The sequence below is a fragment of the Ranitomeya variabilis genome, chromosome 8, assembly GCF_051348905.1.
Source record: "Ranitomeya variabilis isolate aRanVar5 chromosome 8, aRanVar5.hap1, whole genome shotgun sequence".
Lineage (NCBI taxonomy): Eukaryota > Metazoa > Chordata > Amphibia > Anura > Dendrobatidae > Ranitomeya > Ranitomeya variabilis.
In genome coordinates, this window is record NC_135239.1 from 66,121,341 (window position 1) to 66,134,818 (window position 13,478).

Genomic DNA, 13,478 nt, shown 5'->3' on the forward strand with positions numbered 1-13,478 from the left:
CAGCAGGTCTGCACGATTCGGTAATAGCCAGGGAACATCGGCAACTAGTTGGCCAAGTTCCGCATACCACGTCCGGCGCGGCCAACCTGGCGCAATCAGGATTACCGGTACTCCCTCCACTCTGATCTTCTTGATGACTCTCTGCAGTAAGGGGAGCGGGGGAAATATGTACGGAAGCCGAAAATGATGCCACGGGAGTACGAGTGCATCTGCCCCGATGGCTGCTGGGTCGTGGGACCGAGCTATGAAGTCGGGAACCTTGGAATTTAGCAGTGAGGTAATCAGATCCACGTCCGGAGTTCCCCAGCGACAGCAGATCTGGTGGAAGATCTCCAGATGGAGAGACCACTCCCCGGAGTCGAGGCCTTGACGACTGAGGAAATCTGCCTCCCAATTGCCCAGGATGTGAACAGCAGAAATCATTGAGCGGTTTTCCTCGGCCCAACGGAGAACGTAGCCTACCTAGTTCATGGCTGCCATGCTGCGGGTCCCCCCTGTCGGTTGATGTATGCCACTGCAGTGGCATTGTCGGACTGAATCCTTATGGGACGATCCGCCAGGAAGGGATGGAATTGTAGAAGAGCTAACCTGATTGCCCGAATTTCTAAGATGTTGATCGGAAGGCGTGATTCCTGAAGTGACCAGCGGCCCTGAGCAGTGTGATGTAAGAACACCGCTCCCCAGCCTAGAAGACTGGCATCTGTTGCCACAACTAATCAATGTACTGGAAGAAAAGACTTCCCTTGATTCAGGGAGGACTTTAATGTCCACCACCTGAGAGACTGTCTGACTCGCTGGGGAAGGAAGAACCGACGGTCGAGGGAGAAAGGGTTCCTGTCCCAAACAGCAAGGAGGGCATGCTGTAAGGGACGGAGGTGTAATTGGGCAAATGGAACCGCCTCCAAGGCTGCTTCCATCCTGCCGAGGACTCTCATACTGAAGCACAGAGTGAGTGCGAGGCTGAGTGAGCTTCTCGCTGTAAGGGCTTGTTTCCATTTGCGAGAAACACGTCCGTGTCTCGCATGTGGAAACGAAGCTCTGGCGCCGGCACTCCAGAGCGGAGCGTGCAGCTCCATGTGTTCCTATGCGGCCGCACGCTCCGCTTCTAAGTGCCGGCACCAGAGCTTGGTTTCCACATGCGAGACACGGACGTGTTTCTCGCAAATGGAAACAAGCCCTAAGGCTGAGATCTTTTCCGGGGGAAGGAGCATCAACCCCTGGGACGAGTCCAGTATCATTCCTAGAGAGGAAATTCGCTGAGCCGGTACTGGGGAAGATTTTTTGAAGTTTATCTTCCAACCCAGGCGAGAAAGAGAATCTATTGTGATGTTCACGGCCTCCTTGCAGGCACGGAAAGAGGGGCCTTTGATGAGGATATCGTCTAGATACAGTAGCACCACCACGCCTCGGGTTTGAAGGATGGCCACGGCGGCCGCCATGACCTTGGTAAACACTCTGGGAGCGGTGGCGAGGCTGAAAGGCAAAGCAACGAATTGGAAGTGTTGTTACTGAACTGCGAAGCGAAGGAACCTCTGGTGAGAAGGGAAAATTGGAATGTGGAGGTACGCGTCCTGGATGTCTATAGACGCCCGGAACTCGCCTTTTTCCATGGAGGCGATGACAGAACGAAGCGATTCCATTCGGAACAGTCGTACCCTGACGGACTTGTTCAGCAGTTTTAGGTCCAGTATAGGCCGTACTGCACCATCCTTCTTTGGAACAATGAACAGGTTTGAATTAAAACCTTGAAACCTTTCGCTTTGAGGGACCGGGATAATAACCCCGTCTTCTTTTAGAGATCTTATGGCTTGAAAGAACTCTGATGCCTTTGCCTTGGGAGGAGAAGACAGGAAAAAACGATTTGGGGGAAGAGAGAAGAATTGTATCTTGTATCCGGAGGACACGAGGTCACGGACCCATTCGTCGTGAACGACCGAGAGCCACACGTCGGAGAAGGAAAGCAGGCGGCCGCCTACTTTGAGGGTGTCCTCCGGATACCACCGGGAGTCATTGGGTGGGAGATCTGCCCGGTCTGGACCCCCTGGATCCTGACTTACCTATGCCTGCCTCTCCATGAAGGGGAAGGTTTGTAAGAGGTCTGGGGACCCCTACTTTGTGCCCGGCTGGGTCTGGAAGATGTGGAAGTAGAGGACCAATTTGAGTTGGAACAAAAAAAAAAAAAAATCGGGACCAAGCCTGCTGTTGCTGGTTCCGAAAGTCTCTGTTGTGGGAGAAATTTACTCTTCCCTCCAGTGGCGTCGGAAATTAATTGATCGTGTTTTTCGCCAAAAAGGCGACCACTCTGATATGGTAAAGAAGTCAATTACTTTTTGGAAGCAGAATCCGCGCGCCAGTCCCTGAGCCATAATGACCTCCGAATGGTGATGGCGTTTGCTGCTGCTTGAGAAGCGCTGTCAGTGGCATCCAGAGACACGTTCTTGCCTGTTGATGGTTCGGGGGAGATCGGAACCAAGAAAGGATCCATCGCCCCCATTCGCTCCGTTAAGGAAAAAATAGAATAAAAATTGAAAATAAAAACAGTGGGGTCTGAAAGCAGACCCAAGTGCCTCCTACAGACACTAAGCAAGAACTGGTTCACTTGGAGCCAGCAGGAGGGTGTACAAGGCAGGGGAGGAGCTATTCTTTCTGTATTACTTAGTGTCCTCCTAGTGGCAGCAGTATAACACCCATGGTCCTGTGTCCCCCAATGAGGCATAGGAGAAAGCATTTTTTCCATAATAAAAGCAGCTACAGATACAGAACACAGCTTGGCCATTAGAAAGCTTCTGGTCTGGTTCAGCATTAAAATATGGGTAGCCATTCCCCAGCAATGACATATACAGACATTAAAGTGATAAGTGCATCAGTACTCAATAAAAAAATGGTTTTGTCATTGCGAGGTAATGGCTAGCCATATTTTAATCTTTAATATTAAGTTATATTTTATATCTGATCCTGTTTACCCCAACTTCGATTGATTGGATTCTTGCACCCCGAGTGGGCTTTGCTTATCTTATTTGCAGCCGTTTGCCTGCACCATCACTGAGAATCGATAATGAGCGCTTCATCCATGACTTCGGGGAGCGTCATTGCATCCGATGCTATGTGACCCCGACCTAAATAGCAGTCTGGCTGAATAGTACAAAAGTCAGCAGTCACAGAAGTGCTCGTTATCAGTTCTCGGTGATCGCACTGGCAGATTGTGGCATAATACAGTGCTGTCTGCTCAGAAAGCAAAATCGGACCCTTCATGTGATGCAGACGGCTCTGTGGTATGCTGCACCATCACAAGCAGTTCTTCTGCCCCAAGCACACACATGGCGTTGTTCTACCTAGCAGTCTGGGGTATGCACAGCACAGGTCAGCAGTCACAGAGGGGCTCACTATCGGTTCTCGGAGATTGGGCAGGCAGGCATCTGTATAACAGTGCTGCCTGCCTCACATGAACATGCTACGAGTGCTACATTGGGTGGTGTGCTCCTCGGTCTCCGCACACAGAACCCATTTACTACAGAAAAACCATCTGCACATGCTGGACCAGACCAAGAGAACCCTACTACTAGCCGAGCTGTAAACTTAGCAGCCCAATATAGGAAAAGGATGCAATTCTGGAAGATAAATAAATTTGAAATGTTGTTAATCAAAGATCTTTTACGCAGAAAACATTTACCGTCATTGTAAAACCCCTTTAAGCTTGATAACCTTAGAAAAAAAACATTTCAGTAAAAAATGTCCATTTTAGATTAAGGTCTAGACAGATTACCTGTTGGCCTCTGCTTGCGCGGGATATCTGGTTTGTCCCTGCACCGGAGGAAATGGAAGTCGAGGATAAGAAGGGAACATCTGGGGGGAAAAAATAGATTTAAGAAGTCAGTGTTCATATAGGTTCATTGTCATGAAGCCATTAGCGGTAGCCCTCACCTTAAACTTTATGCAAAGATTGGCTACACAAAATGCAAACTGAGCTCCTTGCCCTGGAATACAACTGAACTAATATCCAACTGGCTGCACAACAGCAGGAATGGCTGCACATACGAAGCAAGGTTACTGGAATAAACCAAAATACTAAGGTGACTGCAATACCTACATTTCCAGCAAATTGAGGCATCATGCCTCTGTACTGAGGAGGTAGGCCTGGTTGCTGTCCATTCACTTTAAGCTGGGTGGTGGCCGGTCGTTTATCAGCAATCTTGTTCTGATCTGCACCAGGGAGAGCCGGATGGGACGATCCTTCTTCTCCAAGCGAAACAGCATTTTCTTGGTCAGGGGGTGCAAGTGGAATACCAAGGTTCCTCCCTCCACCTTCCCGCCAACTGGCCACATCAGCTGTGTGCACAGATTAGGACAGGTTGAATTTAATTGGGTTATAATCATATTCAGCATGTAAAAAAAAATTAAGTTACAGCCATAAAACTGATAAATAAAAATGGCCGGTACGCTCTAAATGCCCCAAAAGGCCAGGCCTTAAGTGGTTAACAGATCTATTCAGGCATCATGGTCAACAGTAACAGAAAACTAAAATTCTCCAGCAGTCATAGCGGAGTCCCCCAATGAAGCAAGAGAAAGTTGCAATTCACATCCACTCTGAATCTGGAAATTATATTTAAACAAAATCTGTCACCAAGTTTTTGTTACCCTACATGAGAGCAGCATCATGTAGGGACAGAGACCCTATTTTCTGCGTTCTATCACTTACTAGGCTATTTGCTGAAGTTTTGATTAACTCCTCATTTTATCTGCTGCAGATTCACCAGTTCTGACTGCTGAGCTCTGTATAACCCAGCTCTCACCACTGATTGGCAGCTGTGTACACTGTGCATAGGCAGAAAGGTACCATAGCTAAGAATCAGGGGTGGGGCAGGTTTGATGGACTAAAAAGCAGAAGGTCTACTAGTCCTCTAATGATAATGTCCTGCTAATAAAACAGATTTTAACAAAATTATAGCAAGCAGCCCGGTAAGTGATAAATCGCTGGAATCAGAGTCTGTCCCTACATCATGCTGCGCTCAGATTACATAGCAAACACCTGATGACAGATTCCCCTTAAAAATGATGTTACACTTGCCTCTATTAGGCTTTTGCAAGTAAAATTACTAACAGCTAAAATATAAATAAATATATAAATATATTTATAGCCCCATATGCATTACTTTGCGGCCGTAGACTAGGGCCAGGCCCATAATTATCGTCGGCTGCGTCTTTTTCTTTCTTTTCTGGATCCCCAGCTGCCTGCAGACTTGGGAATTCTTGCTGGAAATAGCTGTTCACCTGAACACCTGGAAAGATAACACAATCTCTACTTTAAAATCAGATATAATACCTGTCAACATCTTAGTACTATAAACACATGACTATGCTCGGATTAGTGGTGAGCGAGCGCACTCCGGTATCGTTTTATCTGAGTGTTGGTGCTACCCAAGTATCTCAGGCGTGTTCGAGTCCCCGCAGCTGCTAGACAGGAGCAAAACATGCAGGGATTGTCTAACAAACAGGCAACCCCTGCATAAGTTGCAGCTGTCTAAGAGCCGCGAATCTTGCACCTGCGGGGACTCTGACATATATTACACGAGCACACCCAAGATACTCTGATAGCAACCAAGCATGCTCGGATAACACGATATCAGAGTACGCTCGCTCATCAATAATTATGATACGTATTTAAAGAAATGTATATCAATTACACCAGCGCGCCCTTATTGACAGAGGTAACCTAAAAAACAATTTTGATTAAAATATAGGATATACAGCTGCTGGCAAAGCTCAGGATCCTGTGTGTAAACACAGTAACACCTAATCAATGATTTAACTAAAACAATGGTGCTGAATGCAACAGGTGAAATAGCCAGTGTAGTGTTCAACTGTGTACAATGGCAAGCTTGATTTTCAGGTTGAAACAGCTACTGGCAGTATCTAGTTAGTAACATACAAAAAATTGCTTATATAGTTGTCCTTAAACAATGAGCAATATACTCCAAATTATGATCGTACGTGATATGCGTTCACATAATGAGATCCACATAGGCCGTACAGACAGACATACACTGCAATAAATCTCAAAGCTAGTGACAGTGCGATACGTTACAGATTGCCTGCAGCAAGGCCTTGCACGAAAGGACCTCGTACCAAGAGATCAACACAAGCAGTACAAACTGTAACCTGCTGAAACTAAATATGCAGCTACAACGGCAACCATCCTGCTGAATATCTATTCTCCATTCTCCTGCTGGAGTTGTAGATGGCGATAGGTAGACGAGACCACAAGGGATCAAGAAAGGCGCGCAGAGCCAAGGAAGCCCTGGCCGGTGGCGTCCCTGGTTGCGCGGCAATAGAAAAAATGGCCGACAGAGGCTGGCCAGCGTGTGACGTCACAGCCCTACGGAGGGCACGAATGGCCAAAAGAGTTACCAATGCGTTTCAGGGAATACACAGTTACAAAGCCATAAAGCTAAATCGGGCGAGTAGCAAACCACATTGACATTTAAGAAAAGAGCTACCCCAAGGTCTTGAAGGAGGAAAACATTGGGATTGACTGCGGCAGATATGGACGCACAATGGTGCTATGAATGCTCATATTATTGAAAGACTAGGGTTAGAGGAGAGGCAGATCACAATCAAAAAGAAAAAACAAAGCCTACAGTCTTCAGTCCCAGAACCAACAATGCACAATAGCTGAAACATATAAAAAAAAAAAAGAAAAAAACAAAACACAAAAAACACAAATAAAATTCAGTAATTTCCTTAAAACCGATCTTACCATCTCCTTGCCCACCTGGCTTGGTATTGGCCCAAGATTTGGTAACCACAGGAACCTCAGTTGGTGGGGGTGGAACTGGCTTTGGAGGTGGAGGAGGAGGCACTTCGGGTGTTCTAGGAAAAAAAAAAAGTTAAAATTTAGTCCAGGTTGCTTTTAATCTTATTGTGAATAGTAACTAGGTAGTAAAAGCATTGATGGGTGGGACTTACTTATCCTCGTCGGACTGCTCTTGTTTCGATGCCCAGCCAGTGCCATCTTTGGGAACAATGTTCACATTTGGGTCATTGCCTTTATTCTCTGCCTTTAGACTGGGTAAATTTGCAGGTGGTGGCATGCGCCGAGACACAGCAACTTTTCCTAGGCTTTGAAGACCATGGCGTGCAGCAACTTTGAACATAAAAAAAAAAGTTTGTTATATTCCATGTAAAAAATGGCAAACTCCATCGAAAACAGGTTAATAGGACGTAGTATAAGTCAGAACCGAACACAAGTTTCAGTGCTGCAGATGTGTAGAACGCCCGGCTGGGGACAGATGTAAGCGAGCTGATCACACCGGGGCTGAGCAGAGGCTCGGTGCAGGCGACGCGATACTGACAATAGCGCCACTCGGTACTTGTTCCACATCTACACCACTTTACGTGGGCTTTTGAGTTTTCTCTTTACAGTTTTTACCATATGGATTAATTTTATATTTTGATCAAACTTTTCAGGACGTGGTGATACAAGTACTTTTTTTTAAATTCCTAAACTGGCAAACAAAGTGCAATATTCTAAGTCTTATATATAATTTTTTTTAACTTTATTTTTCTAGTCCTCTTAGGAGACTTGACACTTCAATCATTTCATAGCTTGTTCTATATACTGGCATGCTGCAGTCTACTGTTAAAGGGCCATTTCCACAGGAGTCCTGACAACTCATCAGAATCCTATAAATCACATCACAAAGGGAATGGGACACGAGAGTCTGTGTGTAAAACAGCAATTGGGCTAAAAATGCCACTGGAGAGGTGCAGGCTCCGCACCTGAGCCTGCACCATACATGTGAACCTGACGTAGGCTGTACGATTATGTCCTACCTCAATAACGGTTAACTTTGGACCAAACAACTTTAGATTGTATAGTACGTTATGTTTACACTTCTATATGGAATATCTCTGAATTCCGTCAGACTTTATGGTCACTTCATTTTTGGAATTTGCAGTGTTTTTTTTGGTTTGCAAAAGTGACAAGTAGTCCAGAAAGTGTGGTTATGGTAAAATCGAACTGTTCAAAAACGGACTTAATTTTCTCTCATGCATCTGAGCAGAATAGAACTTTACTCAACTGTCAATTTAAAGGGTTTGTCCACTTTCAATAACATCCCAATGCGGTTTGATAAAAAAAAAAAGGTGGGGTTTTGTTTTAAATAAACTGCTCCCAGGGATCAGGATTTTCTGAAAGATGACACCCCCTCTCAATGGGGTGAGATTCCATTAAGATAAGGAGAACTGCATGGTAAAATGTAAACATAACACATGTACACTGACTGGTAAGGTACCGTTACACTAAACGACTTAACAACGATCACGACCAGCGATACGACCTGCCCGTGATCGTTGGTAAGTCGTTGTGTGGTCGCTGGGGAGCTGTCACACAGACAGCTCTCTCCAGCGACCAACGATCAGGGGAACGACTTCGGCATCGTTGAAACTGTCTTCAACGATGCCAAAGTCCCCACGCAGCACCCGGGTAACCAGGGTAAACATCGGGTTACTAAGTGCAGGGCCGCGCTTAGTAACCCGATATTTACCCTGGTTACCATTGTAAAAAAGTAAAAAAAAAAAAAAAACACTACATACTCACATTCTGATGTCTGTCACGTCCCCCGGCGTCCACAGGGTTAAAACTGCTTTAGGCAGGAGCGCTGGTAATGCACGCGCTGCTGCCGAGAGCTTCCCTGCACTGAATGTGTCAGCGCCAGCCGTAAAGCAGAGCACAGCGGTGACGTCACCGCTGTGCTCTGCTTTACGGCCGGCGCGGACAGTCAACCCTGTGGACGCCGGGGGACGTGACAGACATCAGAATGTGAGTATGTACTGTTTTTTTTTTTTTTTTTTTTACTTTTACAATGGTAACCAGGGTAAATATCGGGTTACTAAGCGCGGCCCTGCACTTAGTAACTCGATATTTACCCTGGTTACAAGTGAACACATCGCTGGATCGGCGTCACACACGCCGATCCAGCGATGACAGCGGGTGATCAGCGACCAAAAAAAGGTCCTGATCATTCCCATCGACCAATGATCTCCCAGCAGGGGCCTGATCGTTGGTCGCTGTCACACATAACGAGATCGTTAGCGGGATCGTTGCTTACGTCACCAAAAGCGTGACGTTGCAACGATATCGTTAACGATATCGTTATGTGTGACTCAACCTTTAATCACTATATTAGCAAATGTTAGACAATGCATTCCAAATGAAAAAGGAAATAGGACTTTCAGGCGTTTTCAGGGATGGTAGAACTCTGGCAGCCAAATACAGAAAGTGTCATTCACAATTCTATAGCTGCAGATTGATGGGGTTCAAAAATACAATAGCAAAACGGTGACACACTAGTGACCGACTGCTGGAGTCAGGATTTTATTTTCTCACTCGCATCACAGGAGAATTGAACTTTCTTTCCAGCGACATATTTTGTATGGGTGCGTCATTTTTACAGGACGGGCGGCATTTTTATGCCATCATTTAATTTAATTATTTAATTGTATTTCTGGCATTTATTTTATCATGCTCTGGCCACATTCACATGTTCAGTATTTTACAGCAGTGTCTAACTCAAAACCAGGAGTGGTGATAAATACAGAAGTGGTGACATGTCTCTATTATACTTTTCCTCTGATTGTTCCTCTCCTGGTTCCGGCTTACAAATAATGATGTAGAATACTGTCCAAATACTGAGCGTGTCTGCTAGGTGCTGTGCGAATTATTACAATAGATGTCTCCATAGTGAAAAATAAGGAGTGCATAAAAAAAGCCCTCAAACACATAATAGCTTTGAAATGCTGCAATTTTTTTTGCACAAGGGGGAGCTGCCAGCTTTGTCCAGCTCCATCAAAATGGACGTAAGCATGATCCCACAGCTCATCTCATCATGACTAGTTGTGACGTATCTTAGGCAAGAAATATAACTCCAGTCACAAAACAGGAGACAATACAGCGCAACGAACTTGTGTACAAACTCCTTTATTCACTCAAAATGCTCCGTAGAGGATGAAGCAATCAGCGATGTAAGTTACATGGTATGCGACGCGTTTCAGGTGACTGCGCACCTCATTACACATGACTCAAACATGCCTCATCAAGACCGGCGTGAGTAATGCTGGTCCTGACGAATGTGGGCAAAAGAAGCCGAAGTCTTGCATCACACGTCCAGCATTCGCACAACGTCCAGACTGCCGTGGATCTCCTGACCGACTCGACTGCCCCATATAGTCTGTATATCGAGGTCTGCACCAGGACAGTAACATCAGGCGTTTGAAGACGGCATAAACCTGTTTATTGCCTCCTCTAGACATCCTTAACAAAGACTGGCAAATTACTGTCTCATTACCATAATAACAAGTGAGTGCAGGTTACAGTGTCCAACAAGTCAGTAAAACCCGGTACAGAAATGCCATTTAGCTATACGAATTATACGAGCCAAATAATCAACAGAGAGATCAACTTTGTAAAAGCGCTTTATGATCAGCTGAGACATGAATCCTTCTCCGGAATCTGCCACCGCAAAACACGTTATATGGGCTTCACAGTGTTGTACGGGACATCACTGTATACAACAACCATACTAGTGACCATACTGTGCCTGGTACTGGTCCAGCGACTGAGAAAACAAGCTATTTCTATGCAAATGAGGAGGCTTCAGCGCACCCTTAGCATGGCCAAGAGTTTGATCCCCCGTTATGGCTCCTCATTTGCATTTTGGGAGCCCTGCCTCCGCCTCTGATTGACAGTCTTCGCGTCCCTGAGGGAGCAGCCTCGCTGGCGGGTGCGTCCTTCTCCCCATCTTTCTTCGGACGAGGTTCGTTACACCAATACACCCGGCAGTGCAGTGAACGGCATCGGGAGAACGCAAGCGGCCCCCCACATGCTGGTAGACAGCACTGTTTCTCAGGCGCAGTACCAGTAGCAGCTACAGCGCTAGTATAGTTGTTATAGGGGGCAAGTCCCCTATGACACGTTACAGCCCATTTAAAATACAATTTGGAGGTTACGGACTCCCTTTAAAGGAGTTGTCTGATCCAAATAGATAAGTCTGCAGTCACTGTGTGCGTGTGCTGCGGGGATTAAATGGTTTCTGAGCTGGGACCGGAAGGTATCTATGCGTTTATACATGCTCTTGTCCAGAGCTGTCCAGTGGGCGTGGCTTCGCTCCATACACTTGTATGGAGCCAAGCCGCAATCTCTAGCGGCCACGCCCACTGGATGCCCAGAAAGGGCACGGCCTTGCTCAATAGAAGTGTATGGATTGAGGCCACGCCCACTACTTGGGCTCTGGGTGGCATATATATATATATATACACACCACAAGAAACCGGAGAATCCTAGTAGCACAGTGCGCTGGGGGGGATACATAAGTCTGCAGGCACACAGGGTAACTGCAGACTTACGATTTACACAGGAAAACACCTTGAAAGCATCACATTCAAAGTAGGTTAAACTTTTTTTTTTTTTTTTTTTTAAAGCGCCGGAGTGGTGCCTTAAGTGAGCGCCGGAGTGGTGCCTTAAGTGAGCGCCGGAGTGGTGCCTTAAGTGAGCGCCGGAGTGGTGCCTTAAGTGAACGCCGGAGTGGTGCCTTAAGTGAACGCCGGAGTGGTGCCTTAAGTGAACGCCGGAGTGGTGCCTTAAGTGAACGCCGGAGTGGTGCCTTAAGTGAGCGCCGGAGTGGTGCCTTAAGTGAGCGCCGGAGTGGTGCCTTCAGTGAGCGCCGGAGTGGTGCCTTAAGTGAGCGCCGGAGTGGTGCCTTAAGTGAGCGCCGGAGTGGTGCCTTAAGTGAGCGCCGGAGTGGTGCCTTAAGTGAGCGCCGGAGTGGTGCCTCCAATCTAAACTTCTTGACCCTAGTATTTTACTTACCAGCCATTGTCTTAATCTGTTATTTGCACCGATTTTTGCAGCTTGTGACCTGCCATATTGCTCTAGGGTTTGATGAAGCGATCCGGCAGTCACGTTCCAATGTAAGTCTATGAGTCACAAAATGTCAGCGCAGGACGAGGGTGGCAGCTGGTAAGTATAATACTAGGGGCAGGAAACTTACATTAGTGGTAAAACTCCAGTGCTGAAATGTATTAAAAAATGTTGGAGTGGTGCTTTAAAGCATTGGTAACACACATAAGTACAATACAGTAGTGGGACCTCATAACTCGGGAGCACAAAGCCAAATCTTTGCGAAATAACCACCATTTACTGGTAAAAGCAAATGAGGGCACAAAAATCTGCAAATATAGACATATATTCTACAACAATAAAATATATAGGGCACAATAAGGCTCAATCGCACTCACCTGTAGTTTTCTGAGTTTCTAGCGACTTTCCTTTGTACGTGTTAAAAAGGCTGAGGGTCGCGTATTTTTTCCCATCCTTTGCTTTTGTGCTCTGGCCTGACTTCTCCGACATGACGAAAGAAACTCATCGAGTCTGATACAGCCCCTGCCTCACTTTTATGCCCAGTTCTCACCTACACAACAAGAGATGGATACAGATGTTTGACAATCAGAAACACCAATTAGAAAAATCCCGTCACAAATCAAATATACATAGAGCAGAACACAAATTGGCTTTTGATGGTTGCATTCTTATAACCATGAAAAATATTAAAACGTGTGACCGATCGGTCTGGTGTCTTTTTGCCTCTCCACTTTTCAGGAGCCATTTTCTTTCTTCATTAACATGGATATATGAGACTGTTTTATGCAGGACAAATTGTATTTTTTTTTTGTTTTAGGTCTGCTTTCAGATACATAATAGTCACTGTGTTAAACATTTCTTAGGCAAATAAAAAAAGGACTTTTTTTCTATATTTTTTTTTCTTTTTATTATTATCAACATTTCCCCACCAGATAACTTGTCAAATGAATTCTCCAGGTTATTACTGTTGTATACATACCCAACATGTGTAAGGTTTCTTTTTCTATATGTAATAACATTGGAATTATTCTGGGGTGGGGGGATGGGAACTGATTTGTTTCAAGCGCAGACTTTTTTGGATGTTATGTATCCCACAAAAGAAGACAGAAGCGCTAATAAACCACTTCCGTCTTCTCCCCAGCGTTCCTGGCTGTGAGCTGCTCTTGGTAGTACGTGAGGCTTTAACTCAGTGCTGTAAATTTACAATGGAGCAAGAATAAAGTCCTGGACCAAGCGCAGTATTCTGACGCCACTTTTTCCTTAACCAGTTAAAGTCTGATGACCAGGAGATGTTTTTCCAGTACCGCAAGTGCGTACAAATACATCAGTATTAACCATTTAAAAACCAATGGAACTGCTCGGACACTGCATAGCCTGCCATATGAATCAGCTTAAAAGGAATTTCCATTCCGAGAATCAATGGGATATAACGGGAAAATATAATCTAGCATTCAATTAAAGATTTAGAAATGTGGCCACCAGAGACCGGCCTGGGTTTAGCAGCGACTGCAGAAATTTCTGTGAATTAAAATAATTTCCATACAAGTAAATGAGGTTGCGGGAT

General features: G+C 45.6%; 1 protein-coding gene across 5 annotated transcripts in view; it reads right to left on the reverse strand.

Annotated features, from left to right (window-relative positions):
* Positions 1 to 13,478, reverse strand: part of PRRC2C (proline rich coiled-coil 2C) — a 117,925-nt gene that overhangs the window by 84,711 nt on the left and 19,736 nt on the right. For 4 of the 5 annotated variants that reach the window (XM_077278512.1, XM_077278513.1, XM_077278514.1 and 1 more), the window contains exons 2-7: positions 12,292 to 12,464; positions 6,964 to 7,141; positions 6,755 to 6,867; positions 5,151 to 5,276; positions 4,088 to 4,326; positions 3,764 to 3,843 (exon numbers count right to left, since the gene is read on the reverse strand). In XM_077278512.1, coding sequence (XP_077134627.1) covers positions 3,764 to 3,843; positions 4,088 to 4,326; positions 5,151 to 5,276; positions 6,755 to 6,867; positions 6,964 to 7,141; positions 12,292 to 12,403 — 848 coding nt within the window. In that variant the 5' untranslated portion in view covers positions 12,404 to 12,464. The remainder of the gene's footprint in view (positions 1 to 3,763; positions 3,844 to 4,087; positions 4,327 to 5,150; positions 5,277 to 6,754; positions 6,868 to 6,963; positions 7,142 to 12,291; positions 12,465 to 13,478) is intronic. The other variant, XM_077278515.1, reaches the window with a different exon arrangement.